This window comes from Balaenoptera borealis (genome assembly GCF_965194805.1).
Source record: "Balaenoptera borealis genome assembly, chromosome: 2".
Classification (NCBI taxonomy): Eukaryota; Metazoa; Chordata; class Mammalia; order Artiodactyla; family Balaenopteridae; genus Balaenoptera; species Balaenoptera borealis.
This window is the reverse complement of record NC_138867.1, coordinates 47,939,041-47,960,187: the sequence shown is the minus strand read 5'-3', so window position 1 is coordinate 47,960,187 and position 21,147 is coordinate 47,939,041. Positions and strand designations below refer to the sequence as shown.

General features: G+C 37.7%; 1 protein-coding gene across 20 annotated transcripts in view; it reads left to right on the top strand.

Annotated features, from left to right (window-relative positions):
- Window positions 1-21,147, top strand: part of PDE4D (phosphodiesterase 4D) — a 1,112,988-nt gene that overhangs the window by 901,463 nt on the left and 190,378 nt on the right. For 19 of the 20 annotated variants that reach the window (XM_082382269.1, XM_082382264.1, XM_082382253.1 and 16 more), the window contains 2 exons: window positions 11,766-11,802; window positions 19,575-19,648. In XM_082382269.1, the coding sequence (XP_082238395.1) occupies window positions 11,766-11,802; window positions 19,575-19,648 (111 nt within the window). Of the gene's footprint in view, window positions 1-11,765; window positions 11,803-18,645; window positions 19,083-19,574; window positions 19,649-21,147 lie in introns of those variants that run through there. The other variant, XM_082382259.1, reaches the window with a different exon arrangement.

The following is a 21,147-nucleotide window of genomic DNA, read 5'->3' as shown; positions in this document are numbered from 1 at the left end:
TTTTTATCCCAACGCTCTTTCCTCCATGTACTAAAGAAGACTAAAGTCAAAACCATGTTCTAGTGTTATAAAATGAAAATTTTCTGAACTTTAAATCTTGATAGTGGGTGGTGGGAATGGAGCGGATGGTGATAGGTCAGGAGAAAGGAGAAAGCTGATTTCCAATGGAGGTAATCTGTGTCTTCTACCACATTCTAAATAAGTGTATTAATTGGCTGCATTTTTGAATGAGAGTGTCATGCTTTCACTCATTCAGCAAATATTGACAGTACCTACTCCATGTCTGGGTATCATTTGAAGACACCATAGACCCATGACAACAAGACAAAAATTGTGTTTGGATCATGCATTCCTGTCATTAAAAAAAAAATTCTAGATACTTACCCAGATAGAAAAGGACATTTACCCAGTCAATATTGATATTCCTATGTAAACCCCTGTTTCCACTGACACATCAATCACTTTAGCTATTGATTTTGTTTGACAGTCTTAGATCCTTAGTGAATTTTTCTCAGTGTCTCCTGTACAGTTGTATGAGCCATATAAGGAAAAATAATCACACTACTGGAACATTTATGTGATATGCTTCTTGAGATAAGATATACCAGGGATTGTTAGTAAATCATCCTCCCTAAATCCCTGTAAGATGAAAATTTAAAGATATGCTATTACAAATATGAAGAAAGAGAGTCTTCAACCATGCCTGTGGTTTTTCTTCAGAAAAAGACAAGTTAAGAATATCAAACACTGGGCTTTGCTATCAGATTCTTGGCACTTTGTGGCATGGTTGAGGTGAGATTCACTGAAGAAATATCCCCAATTATTCCATCTGCCTATTGCGGTTTCTCTCAAGCTTTGTGTCAGCTTCCCATTCATTGTGTTGAGACTTCAGGGTTTTCTTAATCTTGGATGAAGAAAAATTTGTTGTCATTGACTACTGGATAGTTATGTCTATACATATATAAGACCTTAACTCCTACAACCTGTCAATGGAAGTAGAGGAGTTAAAAGCAGAAAAAGAGCTACATGAGCTGTTTGTATATTTTGGAGATTAATCCCTTGTCAGCAGCTTCGTTTGCAAACATTTTCTCCCATTCTGAGGGCTGTCTTTTTGTTTTGTTTATGGTTTCCTTTGCCGTGCAAAAGCTTTTAAGTTTAATTAGATCCCATTTGTTTATTTTTGTTTTAATTTTCATTACCCTGGGTGGTGGATCATAAAAGATCTTGCTGTGATGTATGTCAAAGAGTGTTCTGCCTCTCTTTTCCTCTAAGAGTTTTATAGTGCCCAGCCTTACATTTAGGTCTTTGATCCATTTTGAGTTTATTTTTGTGTATGGTGTTAGGGAGTGTTGTAATTTCATTCTTTTACATGTAGCTGTCCAGTTTTCCCAGCACCACTTGTTGAAGAGACTGTCTTTTCTCCATTGTATATTCTTGCCTCCTTTGTCATAGATTAGGTGACCATAGGTGCATGGGTTTATCTCTGGGCTTTCTATCCTGTTCCATTGATCTATATTTCTGTTTTTGTGCCAGTCCCATACTGTCCTGATTACTGTAGCTTTGTAGTATAGTCTGAAGTCAGAGAACGTGATTCCTCCAGCTCTGTTTTTCTTTCTCAAGACTGCTTTGGCTATTCAGGGTCTTTTGTGTTTCCATACAAATTGTAAAAATTTTTGTTGTAATTCTGTGAAAAATGCCACTGGTAATTTGATAGGGATTGCATTGAATCTGTAGATTGCTTTGTGAATATAGTCATTTTCACAATAGTGATTCTTCCAATCCAAGAACATGGTATATCTCTCCATCTGTGCTGTCTTTGATTTCTTTCATCAGTATCTTATAGTTTTCTGAGTACAGGTTTTTGCCTCCTTAGGTAGGTTTATTCCTAGGTATTTTCCAAAAAAACCAAATAAGCCAATCAAAAAACGGGGGGAACATCTAAATAGACATTTCTCCAAAGAAGACATACAGATGGCCAATAAACACATGAAAAGATGCTCAACATCACTAATTATTGGGGAAATGCAAATCAAAACTACAATGAGATATCACCTCACACCAGTCAGAATGGCCATCATCAAAAAATCTACAAACAATAAATGCTAGAGAGGGTTTGGAGAAAAGGGAACCCTCCTACTCTGTTTGTGGGAATGTAAATTGGTACAGCCACTATGGAGAACAGTATGGAGGTTCCTCAAAAAACTAAAAATAGAACTACCATATGATCCAGCAATCCCACTCCTAGGCTTATACATGGAGAAAACCATAATTCAAAAAGATACATGCACTCCAATGTTCATTGCAGCAGTATTTACAATAGCCAAGACATGGAAGCAACCTAAATGTCCGTCAACAGAGGAATAGATAAAGAAGATGTGGTACATATATGCAATGGAATATTACTCAGCCATAAAAAGGAACAAAATAGTGCCATTTGCAGAGACGTGGATAGACCTAGAGACTGTCATACAGAGTGAAGTAAGTCAGAATGAGAAACATAAATATCGTATAATATCGCTTATATGTGGAATCCAGAAAAATGGTACAGATAAACTTATTTGCAAAGCAGAAATAGAGACACAGATGTAGACAACAAACTTATGGATACCGAGGGGGTGGGATGAATTGGGAGATTGGGATTGACATTTATACACTACTATGTATAAAATAGATAACTAATGAGAACCTACTGTGTAGCACAGGGAACTCAACTCAATGCTCTTTGGTGACCTAAATGGGAAGGAAGTCTAAAAAAAGAGGGGATATATGTATACGTATAACTGATTCACTTTGCTGTACAGCAGAAACTAACGCAACATTGTAAACCAACTATACTCCAATAAAAATTAATTTTGGAAAAAGCAGAAAAAGAAAGGGCATCTGTTTACATCTCTGCAAATGTGGGAGTCTACACTGTGACAGAAAATCATTTAAGCAGTTCGGTGCATGATGTCGCCTGCCAGTAAATGTTAGGAATGACCCCAAGGCCAAGCCCTTTTAGCTCCTAGTTTTCCTTCCAGGGAGAACAGGGCTGCATGCAGATCTCATGTTTCCGTGTCTCAACATTGATTCCTCCTTTGGGACTCAGAGAACTCCAGACTGAATTTGTTCTATCCACCAGGGCCAGTTTTGTTTGTTTGGCTGGTTATTTTTTGTTCCTCTGTTTGATTTTTGGATGTTTTGCCAGGAAAATCAGAAAACAAGCATTATGATTTATGTGTTATCTAAAAGTTCCTGTGGTGATTTTTTTAAAAAGTGCAATAAAACTTTCATTCAATCACTGTTATTTTCAATTATGAGTACATTTTCACAGAAGCTAAAAAAGAAGGCAGTTGGTAAAAACAACTCTTTTGCATCAAATCACGGAGTTAATTCCATGTGTTGACAGCACACTTTTGTTTTATGTCTTTTCATGCTCATTATTTATCTTCAATACGTTGAGTTTCCATTCATTTTTCCCACCTACTATAGAGATTAGGTAAAATTTCCTACGCATTTCACTATTTCTTGGTGGTTTTTGTTTGTTTGTTTGTTTGTTTTTGTTTTACATTTGTTTAAAGGTAGCCCATCTTGTACTATATTTATCCAGGAAAGGAACCTGATGTTTCCCAGACAGACAGCTTGTCTATAACCCAGGACTCCAAACACCGAAGCACTTTGAAAGTGGTGAAAAGGTGTCTTAAGGGTTCATGAACAAACCTCGAAGACATCAGTTCAAGTTTGGGATATTTACAAGGTCCACCATGTTTTGCCCTTTGTGGCTCTAAGTTTCGGTACACTCTTTGGGAAGTGATGTATATAGAAAGGAATACATTCTTAAAATTGCCTGACGTCTGTATAATCTTTATAGCTGACGTAGAATTCTCCTCTAAAGTTTAACACTTGATCCTCAAAACAATCATGTAAGGAAACAATGGAAAATATTAACTCAGTTTCAGAAATCACAAAATTCTGCTCAAAAATGTGTCTTGCATGTGCACACACATGCACGCCATGAATTAGAATCCAAGTATCTTGACCCTGAACATAGTGATTTCAATCAGCAACTGCTGCTAGACTACACCTTTTGGCATTTGCTGGCAGGCACAGTAGCCTCTAGGTGAGAATATAATAAGCAAAGCAATTAAACTAAAATCTTTTTTTCCCTTTCATGGGTGGAGAATCTTGATGGCCATTTGGGCAAATCTTTCCACTTAGGGTCTTTGCCAAACAATCAAGTATTTTTGTTATGTTAATATATCAATGCTCTTTTGCCCCCAAGCTTAGAGTAGATTTTTTTTTTTCCGTTATATAAAACATTGTCTTCCCTTGGAAAACTTAAAACTGAAGTTTTGTAAAGATTGCTCAAGAGCTGCACTGGTCAAGATGATAGCCACTACCACAGGTGACTTTCTCTTAATTTAAATTAATTAAAATTAAATAAAAGTAGCATTCAGTTCCTCACTTGCACTAGCCACATTTTCAGTGCTAAGTAGTAACAGTGGCTAGTGGATACTGTATTAGACAGCACAGAGAGAGAACATTTCCATCACAGCAAAAACTTTTGTTTGACCGTGATGTTCTAGAGTCTAGAATATGTACTTTTATGGGGCTTTAGAATGGTCTGAATCCATTTGTGCATGCAGAAGGCAGCGTGATGCAGTAGAAGCGAAACGGTATTTAAAGCCTGGGTTTAAATCCAGCTTCACTGCTCATTTTCATGCCTTGGGATTTCATGACTCACTAAGACTTCAAAAACCATCTGGGGGACTGACCCAGGGTTACTAAATGCTTACTTTGCCAGATAAATGACTTTATTTATTTAACAAGGAAATTCCCCTCGATATACACAATCATTTTATTTTCCAAAGGCATTTCACTAGAATTTTTTACAAAGGGAGTGGCACATATTCTCAGAATAAAGGAGAGTTTTCCAAAGGAATACGGTTAGCTTTTTTTTTTAATATGACTTTTTAAAAAACCTTACTCCATGGTTCATGTTTATTCTCACCTTCACAGGGACCAATGAACATTCTCTTGGGCCAGTACCAGGTCTCAGCCTGGCATTTGGAAACCACTGAAGTCTGCTACTTGCCAAGGGCATGACCACCGATGAGTTACTTAAGTTCTCAGAAACCAGTTCCTTATCTTAGGATGGGAATATGAGCATCCATTTAATGCAGAGGCATCAGAATTAAATACCGTGTGTTAGTAGAGCAGGGTCTGGTAATAGTAGGCATGCAGAACACATACTGCCCTCACTCCTCTCCATTTGATCACACCCTTCCTTTTAATCTCCTGCATCATTTTACCTCATGCAGATCTTAAAAAATTGTTGTTCTAGCTACCCATAAATCTTTTCCCTGGGAACCCATCCTAGAGAACAACCAAGAAGGCAGAGCCGCTGACGTTAAGAACAGGCCTGTCAAATAAGATAAACTAGAAAGGAAGAAACTGTTCCTACAACAGAGTGAGGGCACTTGTGAAAGATTGCTGTGTACTCGGTCCTTTCCCTGTCCTCCTTCCCCCTCCCCCCCCCATGGAGGTCAGTCATCAAAGTTCCGTGACAACAATTTGTGACATCAACACGCCTAGAAGGACCGCTTTATTGTATTAGCTTTTATTAAACAAAATAAGTAGGCTTAGCAAGTGTCTCTCCACGTGCAAAACACTTTTAACTTCTTACAACTGGAAAATCTTTTGCTGAATAATTCTGAAAGCAGACGATCTTTCATGCCATCATTTAACTAACAAATTTGAGGCCATTTATTGGCATCATGTACATTCTCTAACGAAGCCTAAATTTTTGTTTTATGACAAATAAAGACGAGATTACACTTCAGACTAGAGAATTTTTGCTTATGTTGCATTAGCTCTAATTTCATTTACTTTCTCATCAGTGCATGTGATATGAGCACACATGGGCCTAAAACTGAGGGTTTTATTTTTAGAATGTTTTTGGTCAAATATCAGGCCAAGGCCTTAATTCTTAAAAATGTGAATAAGAAGTGAGCAAATGATTTAAATTTCAGAAGACTAACTTCCAAGGTCACATCCCTTTCTAAAGTTATATGATATATTTTTGTCTTTTTAATTTTTTAAGACTTCAGACAGCATTTCTAGTTTCACAGCAAAATTAAGAGGAAGGTATAGAGATTTCCCATATACGTTCTGCCCCCATACCAGAGTGGTTCATCCGTTATAATTGATGAACTTGCGTTGACACATGATTTTTTTTTTAGATTTTTTTTTTTTTTGATGTGGACCATTTTTAAGATCTTTATTGAATTTGTTACAATATTGCTTCTGTTTTATGTTTTGGTTTTTTGGCTGCGAGGCATGAGGGATCCTAGCTCCCCGACCAGGGATCGAACCCGCACCCCCTGCATTGGAAGGCGAAGTCTTAACCACTGGACCACCAGGGAAGTCCCCACATGATATGTTTTTAATCTTAGGAAGTATACCTTAAAATGTAATATTCGCAGAGCAGATGGTCTTTGAAGGGTTTTTATATTGAGTAGTACAGGCAAAATAATATAGTAAATTTTCTCTATGCGGATAAGTATGGTGGTGGATACAGTACCTTTATCTCCCCCCCGACCCCATTTGAAATACAGAGACAGAAAATCAAAATGCTTTCCCTAGAATGACACTCACATGCACACACAATATATACATAAATACATTTATATGTAGATGTTTACATATACATATATATATGCACATAAATGCCATCTCCAGAGGCCTTTGTTACATATGATATGCATGTAATCTTGCTACACTCTGAATATGGACATATGATATTAAGCTCTCAGCCAGAATTATCACCTCAGTAGGAAACCAAAAATTATTTTATTTCATTTTATTATTTTAGTTTAGGGTAGAAGGACATGAAAATCAACAGGTGGGTAGAGATTGTTTTGTTTTGTAAGTCATTTTAGTAATTTTTTTGTTTTGATTTTTTTGCATTTATATGTTAACTCTTCCATTTGTTGTATTTATGGTACATATCATCTTTATGAAATGGAAAATGCCTAGAGATTAGGCGTTGTTTGGGATGTGCTTTTGGCATTGATAAATGCCATTACTGGTACAGAATTGCAGTGTTTTAGCACAGACCCACCAGAGTCACATTGCCTACCTTTGAATCCTGACCCCATCACGCCATGGGCATGGTGATTTTTTTTGTCCTTCTTGGGCCTTCCATTCCTCAGGTACAAAAAAAAATTTAATAGGAGATAATCAGTGAAATGTGCTTTGCACAGTTCCTGGCACAGAGTAACCATTTGATAAATATTGGTTATCATTATTTTATAAAAATTATAACTGTTTGAAAGTAATACCATTATTATTTATCAGTTTGTTGGATATTTGTACTCTGACTTTTTAAAATAATTATATTGAAAGCCCATTTAAGAAATAAAAAATACTGGGAACATATTAAAAGGGCCCCCAGAGCTGAAATCAACAAAACATTGAGTGACTTTCCTGGGCATCAGTGAAAGGGATGCCAGGATAAGTTACCACTCAAGTCTATTAGGAAATTACAATTCAAGGACAAAGAAAGCTGTTTCCTCATAAAGTTAAGAACTTGGATGACCTCAGTCACCTGTTTTTGTAGAATAAGTATTAGTTTATTTGTCTGTTAACACTGGGCAAAGGGCTGTAATTTGGTTTCTTCTTTTGGTGCTGATATGGAATATAAACACAAAGGTGATCTTCAAGTGAGGATAATCATTTCAACTTGATGACTGATAACTATAGTTAGCATTATCAAAAAACCATCAGAGTTGTGTATACAGACGTGCACAAATGGCTTGGAATTTGACACTGGAAAATTTCAAATTGGAAGATACTACTGTACACAATACTGAACTGCTTTAATTTTGATCTTATATTAATTTACATTATTTTTAGTTCTCAGTAAAATGTTGCTGGACATTCTTTCCAAAATGCAAGTTTCTGTAGTAGTGATTTTGACCACAGGACCAAGCTTTAAAGGGATTACTTGAATTCTAAGTGGCGGTAGCCTCAAAGAGGAAGATCACTTTCAGGTATGGCTGAGGTTGGCTTTGTGTTATAGGAACTTCAGTCCCTGGGGTTCCATAAGCAGAAGGACTAATTTTTTTTTACGTACAGTGGAGCTAGTTCTAAACTAAAAGGCCAAGCAATGCAGAGAAGCCGTATCCTCAGGTGAATCTGCTACCAGCGAAGCAGAGGTTTTCATTTGTTTTTTGTCTGTTTTAGTAGTATTTTGTCTACTAGAAGTCTATGGAAATCATAATACCTCCTTCAAAAGTAATTTTAAAAAGTTCATTATATTCTTAACTGTGACATTTACATTTTCTCAGAGCCCACATTATTTTTTTGGAAAAAACAAATCATTACAACAGTTATCTTTGGATGGCTCTTAAAGTTTTTCTGTATTTCCCAAAGTTTCTACAGTTAATATGTGTTTTATATTCAGTATATGTATAAATGTTAGCTTTTACAGGATCAAGTACATTGTGTATGTATTTGTTTGTTTATTTTCTATGTCTGTACTTCTGTGAACCTGGGAGTAAAGAGTGGTGAGTAGGAAAGTTCCTCCTGTGGCTAATTCCTGGGTGTTGTCAAACAGGGCTCCCAGGAGCATTTTTATGCTTCTAAATGCATTTTTTATGTTGGGCACCCAGTAGCATTTTTATGTGCATATTAAAAATAAGAACATACTTGTTCTCTAATGACCCTCTAATTTTAAAAGAGATGGATCAAAGATGGTGATGAATGGGTGATAGTTTTGAGCCTAAGGGAAGAAAGACACCAGGATTTCAAAATACCACTCTCTGTATGTTTATCATTTCCCTAATCCTACTGACAAACTCCAGAGGAGAATGTCTTTCTGGTTTTATAGCCAGAGAGAGTGAAGCACAGAAGATCAAAAAGTTTGCACAACATTCAGGAAGTAAGCCTCAGACCATGGCCCCTCTTCAAAGCACTAGTTCATCCAGCCACCTACCATCCTGAAATCTGCAATGCCTGATATTCAGAAGCAGCAGATACTTTGTGGCCTCTAATGCTTTTCACAGCTTCATAGGATTAGAAATCTTCTCTCAATAAAGTATAAACTTTCTTGTAGTTAACTGCTGGTTTGGTAATAATAAAGCGTGGAAAGGCCCTTTTCCTTCTGGTTTGGTAATAATAAAGCGTGGAAAGGTCGTTGCCTCGTGTGTTTCAAACACAGTCTTGAAATGAACTAGGTTACAAAACTGTATTTCCAGGTGCTGCTGTTGGTTGAGCTTACTTTGCAAGAGGGCAAGGAGCTTTTCCCCATTTAAGTGCTTAAACAGTTTCTGGATCCCGGTGAGGTGTCTGTGAGGGTTTGCTTTTTGATTTCTCTCTTTCAGTTTTTTGCCAGTGTTTCTGGCTTCTTATTACAGAAAGAATGAGGGTAGAAATGAAAGCACTGTGGTAAATAATACAAAAGTAGCGGAAGGATGGCCAGAGGCATAGGGAGTAGTTCTTGACTCTGTTGTCATCCCTCCCAGGAAGAACGGGGAGTTCAGTGGTGCGCTGCTGAGACGCCCATCCCCACCTCCAGGGGCCAGCGGTGCAGGCTCAGAACTCAGCAAGCTTCTCTTTGAGGGAAGGGAGAGGCTGCCCCCGCCCCAGGGGCCAGAGCGGGTGGCTCCAGTTCAGCCCATGGGCTCGAGGGCAGGCTACCGACAAAGACTTGGACAAAGATTCTGTCATTATACATTCGGTATATATTCAGAGATAACGTATTTTTTTCTGATAAATTTATTTATTTATGTATGTAATTTGGCTGCGTCGGGTCTTGGTCGCTGCGTGCGGGCTTTCTCTAGTTGCGGCGACTCGTTGCAGTGCGTGGGCTTCTCATGGCACGGGCTCTAGGCGCGTGGGCTTCAGTATTTGTGGCTCGCAGGCTACGTAGTTGTGACGCACGGGCTTAGCTGCTCCATGGCATGTGGGATCTTCCCGGACCGGGGTTCGAACCTGTGTCCCCTGCTTTGGCAGGTGGACTCTTAACCTCTGTGCCACCAGGGAAATCCCTATTCAGCGATAATTTGAATCTGACATAATTTTGAAAAGGATAGGCTATTTATTGAGGACATTTGCCACTGAATTGCTAGAAATAATCCTACTGTGACTAAAATGAGACGGTCTTGAGATATTTGGCAAAAACAATTTCAGGGCAAGTCAAGAGTGAAATATTTCCATCACTAAAATTATAACTAATTTTCTTTATGCTTTGACACGGAAAGAAAGCAAGACTGATAAATTACCCTAAATATTGTATATTCTAAATAAATATTTTATAGTGCTTGGGAATGAGATACAACCAAAGATAAAATTAAGTGTTTTAATACACATGCACATGCTTTTCAGTTTAGAGTGATTCAAATCCAGTGTAATTCATGTGAAAAATTAAAAGACTTATTTCCAGGGATTGATTTCAGAATGATACTGTGCCTTGGCCAAGATGACTAAGTTCTTAGAAAATAAACTTTGTAGTCGGGAAATTATAAAGAATAAAATGGAAGAAAAGACTGTACCTTGGGAAAATATCTAGATTTTGTGTTAGTTAAATTTTGGCTCTCTGAATAATCTCTCCAAAGAGCAGTGCCCCTCAAAAGGTGTAATTGCGGAACAAAGAGGGTGCAAAATAACACACGTTTCCTTTAAAGTGTGTTCCACCCCTTTTCTGCTTTATTTTCCCCACACTTTGAATTTCAAGATCTCTGTGTAATTTGATGATGACCGTAACAACTGGTCTAATTGTCGGCAGCAATCCATTTGCTAACGTCACCCATACGCTGCTTGTGCCGAAGCATATTTCATGAGGGCTGTTTTAGGTCACTCAAGCCCTTTCCAGAATTGTTCATGAGTGAGTGAACCATTTAGTTGCAATGTTCTCAGTTAGGGTCATGTCCGGAAGCTTTCTGTGTAGAATAATTCCATTCCCTTTTGATTAAAGAGTTCCAGCCAGCTAGATCAAGAAGTATCCCGTGGAGATTTTGGAAATCCTTCTCATGAACTATTCATACTAAGAAACACCACGAAAGAAGTCTGGGCCTGGGTTTCTTACTTTCTTCCAAGCAGAATGTTCACAACTTTCCTTGACTCTCCCTGTGCCTCCAAGACACGTCATGCTGACACCTTGCTCCTGCATCCTCGGCACAGTGTCACTGAGGTTGCTGTAGCAACAGCACACACGGGGTAACATTCCCCCGTAACTACGGCGGCTGGGACGTGAGTCAGTTGAGAAGTTGCACTGGTTTTTATTAGAGTATGACGCAGTCTTACGTCATCCACAGTTCCGAGCCCATCCAAGGCTCACACATGGTGATGCAGAGCACCTGATGGTCATCACCTTCCAACGTTAGATGGTCCAGGGACCTCTCACCAGAGCCATTGCCGTCGCTGGCTCCTTCCACAGCGCCCCTCAGTAATACTTACCATAAGCAGCAAAGAGTAAAACTCAGGCCCCGCTGCTGGAACTCCGTTTCTACTGTTACATATCCTGTGCGCTTAATAAGTGCCAGTGACCTTGGTTGATGATCAAGAAGCCCCTCTTTTCACCCAGGGAACTGGACAATGGTTAACATCCCAGAAGACACATCTTCACGCCCGTGACTGAGAAGAACATGTGTTGAAGAATAAGGATGGAATTACTGTAATTCTCTGTGGGGATTTATGAATGAGAAACTTACTATTTAATATTGCTCGAAAGTGGTCCTAGAGTGATCAGTGCCATCTAACGTGGGCTTTGGTTTGTTTTTCAGACATGGAGATGACCTGATTGTGACTCCCTTTGCACAGGTAAGCCCAGCTTGCTGAATGGACAGGTTTCTCACTCATCTGAAATTTTAATTGCGGGGGTTAGTTCGGGTTCTTAATTTCATTCTAAATCAAACACAAGTACAAATACAAATTCTGTGGTTCATTCCAGTAATTTAAAAGCCATGCTAGAGAATGTGAGCTTGGCCATGTTGGTCTGTTTCCTATAAACCCATAGACCCAATGAGTATCTTTGCTTCAAATTACAAATTACCCAAGTGACATACTTAAATGGGACCACATTTCCTTAACTGACATAAGCACTAAAAGAGGAAAGCTATATCATGGATTAAGTTACATTTAGTATAATTAGGTGCATGATCAGTGCTTGAAATTCCGTATTCCACTTCAACTTGATGCTTTATTTACTCTTTTTTTAAACACGTTATTTGTCCAAAGATTTAACTGAGTGGCATATTTATGTTTATTTGTTCCTTTTAGGTATACAAATCATGAAAATACTTTAACCACATGACAGAAATGCTAGAAGGTGAAAAAACCATCTAAAGAATTTTGGAATATATATAAAGTGGTTGATAACCCGATATTCTTTGTATAGACCAGTGCTTCTCAACTCTAGCTATGCATTAGAATCAGCTAGAAAGATTTTATCACATGCTGCACCTCTGGTCAATTGAATCCAAAGATCTGGGGGTTGGACCCAAACACCTGTAATTTTTAAAGGCCCCGGTATTTTCTCAGGAAAAGTTGAGAGCCACTGGTATGGACAGACTATGGATAGAATGGGATAAAACTGATTCAACCTGGGACACGAAGCATGTTTAAAGCCAACACTGACTGTTAATAGGAAATGTTAAATATTGGAATACAAGTGATCTAGAGGGTTATAAAAATCATAATCAAGGCTACATCAAAACTAGCTCTACTGCCTTGGGCAACTCACTTAACTTGCCTAAGACTTCTTTTTTCCAGTTGGTAAAACTGGGGACTCAGCTGGATTAAGATAGTCAGGGCCCAGTCAAAGCCCATCATCTACTCTTGCTAAATGAATGAACTTGGGCAACTGACTGAACTTGGGCAAGCCTGGTGTCCTCCTCTGTGAAATGACACTTACAAGACTACTCACCTCATAACGTTGTCAAGAGATTGAAATAGTACCAAGCTTGTAAGACGCTCAGCACAATTTCTAGAAAATAAAATACTTAATGAATTTTGTGTTGTTATCAGTAAGGGTTCTTTCATCTCCAAAACGTCATAATACGCATTGTTTTTAAAAAATGCATAATGACAGTGTTTGGATAGCAGTATTATGTATGATTCGTCCACTTTTTCAAATTTCCTGAAATTTTTTAATTGCTATAATTTAGACCAAAAATTTAATGAGTCAGTAAATAGCAAAGTATATAGTGATCTTTTTCATTGATGCAGACAATTAAAGATAGAATGCAACCACCATCCGTTTAGAAGGTTAATGTCTCACTTGCTTCAAGTTTTGCTGGATATCATTAGTTCTTTCTAATATCTATATTTCTATGTTCAAAACATTTACAATCATGTTTTCATAATATTTTGTGATAGCAAATCTTACAAAGCTAAGGACTTTTAATTGGTTGCTATTGAGAACCCATAACTTTATATCTAAGAGCTCAGAGCTCTTAGATATAGAGCTCTCAGTAGACAGAATAAATCAGGCAAAATAATATATAAATAACCATCACCAAATGTAGAAACAATCATTCCAACTTGAGTTTATTTAGGTTATTATTCTTGCTTCTAACTAAAATCTCTAGGTATTGTAAGAAAAATATACATGAATATATAGTAAAATATGGAAAAAAATAATCTGTATATGATACCTTATCATCTTACTTCAGGTAGTATGTATGAATCTCCAGCTAACTGGTCAATAAATTTGACTTGAACCTTGCTATTAGCACTCTTAAATTCTAAGGAAACCTAGTCTTTTACATAATTAGACATTTTTTTTAGTGTACTTACAATCTCCAAAAAACTAATAGAATTTCAGTATACTGAGAAATATATATATGTAAAATATCATTTAGTCTGTGTTAGTGAACTGTTTAAATAAATAAGATATATACTTAATGCCCTTGAAATTGGAACTTTGAATAAAACACGCTCTGTGTAATTTTTAAGCATATATGATGCCTGAAAATAATCCTGGAATCTATTTAGGAAAGTTTGCTTATGATTAGCTTAATGACTCATGACACCTTATAGAAGGTGGTTATTGCCCCAGAGGCTGCAGATTCATTTTCAGTGACTTCATCACAGTTTTCACAAATGGCCTTTTACTAGGGTGTATGATCTGGAAAGCTCTACTAGAATTTTTTTCAAAAGCCTGTTTAACCCTGTTCAATTTTGATAGAGCATCTTTGGGGAAGCAGGTAAGAAAGAAGGCCCAGTTAGTGGCAGTTGTCTATGGCCTTCTCCTCAGCCCGATTGGGCACCACTAACTTATTTCGTTGACCTAACCAATAAATAACTCCTCAAATTTTTAATACAGGCTGGAGTATTCACCATTTAATGCTAAATATTATAATGCTTAAGCTGTAAGACGTTTATGTCACTTGAATTGATACCAACATTATTTGGTCAAATATACCAATGGACAGAAGACAGTGGACATTAGACAGGTCACTCAGGGAAGTGTTCAAATAGGCCATAGAATCCCCCCCTTTCCCCAGCATGCTTTGGGGTTTGGAACTTCACACTAGATTATTCTGGTGAAAAAAGCCATACTGCTTTCAAAATAAAATCTTTTACATAGAAAAGAAATATAAGCAAAAGGAAGAAAAAGAAAATTTCCTATAATTCCAAACCCCAAAATAACTACTATTGACATTTTACTTTCTTTCGGTTTATTTTTCTGTGGCTACTTTCCTTCCCATAATTCTTGAAAATGGGCCTCCCACTCTAAACTGGTCAAAGTCTGTTCCCAAGCCCATCTTATCTTCTGCCTCCTCTTGACAACTCATTTCTTTATGCTTGCCTTCATCTCCAAAACACGAAAAGATCCCTCCCTGTTGTTTCCCAGTCACAGTTTACTGTGAAGCTAAGAGAATAAAATCTTAAGTTACGAGAGAATTTAGGAAGACGTGTAAGGTCATATTCCACTTTGATGGATAGGGCTGAAGCATCGTGCACAGACGTAATCTTCAGCAAAGATCCTACAATACCCCTCCATATTCTATTCCCAAGTCTAAAACACTGTCAGGGTTAGAAATTCTTCCTGGTGTTCAACCTAAACACTTTTCCACTTCCAATTTCTTATGTTTTCCCCTCTAAGCTCAGAATCCTTTTGATCCCCAGGAAAATAAATATTTTATTGGTTTCCATTTTGAAATATTCTCCTGTGTTTGGGTCAAAATCTTTTGGTTTGGGTATTCCCTTAGGGTAAGTGTTGACAGGAATGATGCCGTGTCACCTGATGCCAGTCGGCAGGTGGCCTTTTCCTCCCAAGGGTGTAGTCACAATTTGGCCAGAGTTCTTGAGGGGACCAAGGAACACCAAGGAGGCACAACACTGATGAAATGTAGGGAACTCTGCTTTGTAGTCAGTTGCCTCCAGCCCCACCTCCCATTATTTGTGTTGCATCGTTTGTGACTACCTTGTAAAACTCTAAGTCAACTAGAATCCTCCTCTGGAGGTGTGCAATATTAAAAGAAGTGGAATCTTTGGTTAAGGAAAAGATAGGAAATGTCCAAGTATTATCCTGGATCCTTGGAGAGACCCTCATGTCATTCAGACTGAGCAGATATGCCTGATTTAAAAACACAGGGTAGGAACAAGCAAGTCATTTCACCTTTACTCTTACCAAAATACAGCACGTGGGATAATTTTAGGAAAAATGCAGTGGTTATTAACCCTGTAGAACATTACTGTTCCTTGGTAATTGGACATTGTCAATTTTATAAAAATGCCCTTGCGTGTCTCTTCCCCATTTCACTCAGAAACAGTAATCTGGTGATCTCATCATTGAATCCAACAGGCTCTCCCTGCCTGGCTAAGAAAGAAGAAAATCATCACATTTCAGTTGCTTATACCTGTTAGGTTTTTTTATCCTTCATTAAAATAAATTTCAGTAGCATGTTCTAGGAATCTAAGTACTTTTGGGGTTGAACTATATAAAACTATCAATATTCAACCTTTGCTGACATACAAAAACAGCAAGTTCATATGGTTTAACCAAAACGTAACTTGGAAAGAGGTTTTCTATCAAAATGACCTCTTTGTCTTGTAAATAATCATAATTTGGCTCCAGGTTTTTCTGGAGCTAAAACCCAGGCAAGGAGTTCTTTCTCCCTCCTCGGCCCCTCTCACCCCACCCAACCCAAGTTCTGTGGCAACTCATGGTCTTTGTTTTAGTGCCATCTAGTGGCATAAAGTATATTTGGAATCAAAAACAATCCTCAAAACAATTTTTTGTTTGTTTGTTTTTGTTTTTTTTGGTTATTTTTTAAGCAGGAGTTTTTTTAAACACGGATGTTATTGCCACATCTTTTTTTTTTTTAAAGCAATCTCCTCTTCAAACCTTTATAAGAAATTATTATTATATAAGTACACATTTCTTTTAGGCTAGTGTGTTCAGATGTTTAACTTTTTAATGAAGTCCACATTTTCCTGCCATTTTCAGTGAATCTTATTGGTTAATAGATGTTTAGAAATACCTAAGAAAGTCTGAGATTAGTGTGTGCAAATAGCATTTAATCCCTCTCACAGACCAGTACAACTCTGTGCAAAAGTTTTCCATAGCACTCATCATTTCTTTCTTAAAGTGTATTATTTCTCCTCATTCCCAATGTATTTTGACCTTGACTGATTATACTTTTGCTTGGAGGGGCAGAAGAGAAAGAAATGACCTTAATTTTCTAACCGTTGAGCTGTGTGGGAGAAAACCTCAGGGACCGTTTTGGGTAGCAAGCATTAAAGAGTGAAGAAAATTATAGAAGCATCAGAGCCCTGACTATAGCTCTTAGAGGGTTGAATTCAAGAAGGGTGAGAGCTGCCCTGTAACAAAAGCGAAGAAAGATTGAACCCTAACTAAGGGGCTTGTGTAAAACTGTTTCTAGTTCTTCCCCACAGCCTGTAGTAGCAGATGTCTCACTCTTTGTGTCCTGCAATGCAGGCGAGAACAGAAAAGACTAACCCAGTGCCTTTGGGATGTGGTCACCCAGGATCACTCGACTCGGCCTAGGGCAACACCCCCTTATAACATTTGGTTGAGACTTTTATTTACACTTTTTGCCAGTATCATGTGTCATAGTGCAGGCGAGAATAGTTAATACTTAACATAACATGTGTAAAATATTATTTGTCCTACCACAAAAACAATAATGTAATACTTGCACACATAGGGAATGATGTAGCTACAAGGTTATTTACTGCAGCCGTGTTTGTAAAAGTGAAATTTAGGAGACAATCTAAAAGTCAATGAGGAGAGGGCACAGGCAGCTGAATGGAGAAGGGGCTGAAAGGGAAATTTCTTTCTTCGCTTTCTATTTTGAAATATTTCATCCATATAAGAGAAGCTATCTAGGGACTTTCTAAAATATAAAGAATAGCACTAAAATCAACAGTTTAAGAAATAGAACAGTGCCAAGATTTTAATGCCCTGAGTGTCCTTCCCGGATTTCATCTATCTGCCTCCTATCAGAAATAACAATAATTTTGCTTTTTGTCTTTGTTATTGAGAAAGAGACAATCTACTTTTGCTTAAATTCTGTACCATGTGGGGATAGAGATTATGCAAAAATAAATATAAAATTTAAAAATTAAATTTAAATTAAAAACCAAAATAAAATCATCTAATTTAATATCTTTATTATAACAGAGGCAAAAACCTGTATACAGAAAAACAAGTGGAGTAGATCTTTCATGAAGTAATGCTTCCTTTCAAATGAGCATAAAACATGAATTACCTGCGCTACTATTTCTATTTGCCCAGCTGTCAGATGCAGTGCACTTACTATAATTTATTAAAATAAAGTTCTCTGAATTCTGAGGTTAAATTTTTGCCTAGAATAAGGATCGATCAGGGGGTACAATAATCTTATTTAAAATGCTTTATTAGTGTATTTGATATTCAATTCTTAAAGCATAAATTCAGCCTGCATGATTTTTCAGATTTCTTTCTGCATCACTCAAGATTTCATGCCTAATAAAAGACATCATGGTTTGATGTCAGCAGTTGGCTATTTGAATACTCCGTCATAGGCAGCGTGACCTTTCGGCAATGTGAGTTGTTTATCTGTGATAATGAGCCAGATTTTTCCAGTGACTGAGTTAATCATGGTTGGCACCTTAGGAATCACCATTAACTCCTTCAGGGGATAATGCTGTAGGTCACTGCCCCAGGGCATAAACAGTATCCCAGTGACTTAGAAGAATTAATGCCAGTTTCAAAAATGTCTGAGACATTTTGTCTTAAAACAAAATTTAGACTGACTTTAGTCTAGGTCAGCGTCAAATGACAAAATTCTGGAAACAGCTCTGGAACCCTTGGAGCAATTATAAAAAATGTGCCCTGCTCCCACTGCCACCGGCATATGGTCAGCTATAGGCATTAAGTAAATTCCCTGTGCACACGCCAAATCATTAAATGGAATGTTGCCATAATGGGCTAATATTCACTGAGTGCCTTGTGTTTGCCAGGCACTGTTCTTGGCACCTAAACTGTCATTTCATCTCATTTTCACAGCAACCCTGTGAGGTAGATGTCACTATCCTGGTGTACAGATGAGAAAGTAAGGGTCAGAGAGATGATGCAACTTGTCTAAGTTCACACGATGACTATATAACAGAAGTAGGCAGTCTGGGGTGTTATTGGTACCTAATAAGACATCTGAAATCTATGTTTTAGGTCAACTTAACATTGTGATTGTCACCCGGATGACCCATAACCTCACCTAATATAGGCTCCGCCCTGGGGGAGACTTGTGCATTCTAGGAGGAAGTGAGGGGGGTAGAAGGAGACAGTGCTCTTGTCACTTTTCTCTCCTAGTCTTTCGATTCTTTTGCCACTTTATAGTTTCACTAGAATTAGAAAAAAGGAGGGGCTATCAGAGATAGTGGGACCTATTGGTCCAGCCTTGTGTATGTGGATATGTTGTGTCTATGTATTCATTTATACAACAGATTTTTCTTGAGTGTCCTCTGTGGGCCAGACACTGTGCACATGGACAGTCTCATTTTACTTGAGACCATATAATTCATGATTCAGATAACGTTAACGAAGCAAAGAAGCTCTGTTTACCAGCTAGAATAACCATGTGGCAAAGGTGAAAAAACAATTTAAAATTTACTTTGTTTGCCAATTTCAAGATTACGGCATTCTTGGTGAACGTTTGAAGAGAACTTGGGGGTAATTTTGTTTGACATTTTGCCCCTAAAGTGAGACTTTATTAATATTTTATATTATGCTATTTCAAATATGCATAAAATGCAACAACATGCTATCCATATTGCCTGGGATACTGTTTTAGTGGCTGGGGAATCCAGGAATACTGTGGAAACTGCTGCTATTGTCACCATATTCATAGACGATAAGGAGAAATATCTGGAAAATCCTTAAGTCTGGCCTCTCTGGCTTTCAAATGGATCCATGTAAACTTTACCAGGTGCTGGGAGATTCTTCAGTACTATATGAAACTAAGTTGCAAGCAATATCAAATTTTCACTTAACAAACCATTTTTAAAAATCACCAGACCACTTCATATTGCACTAAAGAGGGCCTTATTTCAAGAAGTTTAAAGAATCATTTTTGTTGTAGGTTTTGGCCAGCCTGCGAACTGTACGGAACAACTTTGCTGCATTGACTAATTTGCAAGACCGAGCACCTAGCAAGTAAGTTATTCATTTTTTCCCCCCTCCTTCTGGCTGAACTTTTATACAGTGTTTTTTCCATTTGACTGAACTCAAGGCAGTATATTAGATTTCTCTGAATCATTGCCATGCTGTCTAACCATTTACACTAAGTCATATGAAGTCCTGTTAATTTTCTGTAAATACTTTGTAGTGATGGTTCTCCTATCAGAAATGAATCAGGATGGCAAATAAATATGGTGATTCCATCTGTCAGAAATCACCTGGCAGGATCAGTCCTCTGCCCAGTTATTTACACTCAGGGTAACTTTATAGGTTTGGCTTAATTCATAAATTTACCATGGGCAAATAACGTCATCAAGCTTTGAAGTCAACCCAAAGTTATCCTCTTACTTCTAAGACAACCATTACTTGGAGGAGTGTCATATCATAGGGAAGATCTCTAATTCTCTTGCCGTTACTGACTCAGATCAGCAACAGCATGGAAGTGTTAACAAAATGGGGATTTATGGGATAACAGGGGAAGCATTTGAGAGAGAAAGCTAAGATGGAAAATAACTATAATTTGGGGGTTCTAATAAAGATGGAAAATGAAAAAAAGAAAATTAATTTTCTAAGATTAAATGGAAAACTGATTATTCAAATGCCATAATTTTGACAATCTATTATGAATAATACAATATTATCATTAAAATATCAACTCTGACGAATTTTCCAGAAAAAAATAACATTTCTTTAAATCAATATTAAGAGGACAGTGAATAGAAATTTATTTGAACTTATCTAAGCATATAAAATTTTGTTGTAATTACTACTTCTTAAAGAACACATGAAAAAAATCTAAACTTTCCATCCCATAATAATAGAATCTACCTCCCAAATTCACATTTTCCATGATTAAGAAAAGCTCTGGCCATTATGCACATACTTCTTGTGATAGAACAAGGTTTTTTTTTTTAAAAAAAAATCAATATAAATGCCACAATGCAAATAATTGGAATGGAACCCAGAGGTGTCAGTTGACTGTCGTGTGTTGCAGGTAATGAAATTCTGCAGTCCTGTTTCCTTAGCCTGAGCGTTTCTCACCTTCCTCTTCCCCTCCTCATCCACTGGGCTAATTGTAATTCATTCTTTAGGTTACAGCTTAAATATAACTTCGTTTGGGGCACTGTCTCTGACTAACACCCAACATGCACGCACACCCACAGGCCCCAGCCTGGGTGGTATGCTTTTCCATTGCCATCTGATTGCATCCTGTCCTTAACCCCTGCTTTAGCGTGTTTCTCTCAGTGTCCAGTTGCCTATCCGCTTGTCTTAAGAATGTCAGTTCCCAGAGAGCAGAGGCCGTATCTAGTCCACGTTTGAATTCCCGGTGCCTAGTGTAATACCCAGCACAGTGCCATCGCTCTGCACGTGCAGCAAACTGGCTGGAAGGGTGACGCCAGGATGCAGAATGGGAAACCTGAGGGTGGGCTTCAAGCTGTTTGTTCATTACCAAACACATCTTCCACGTTCAATCG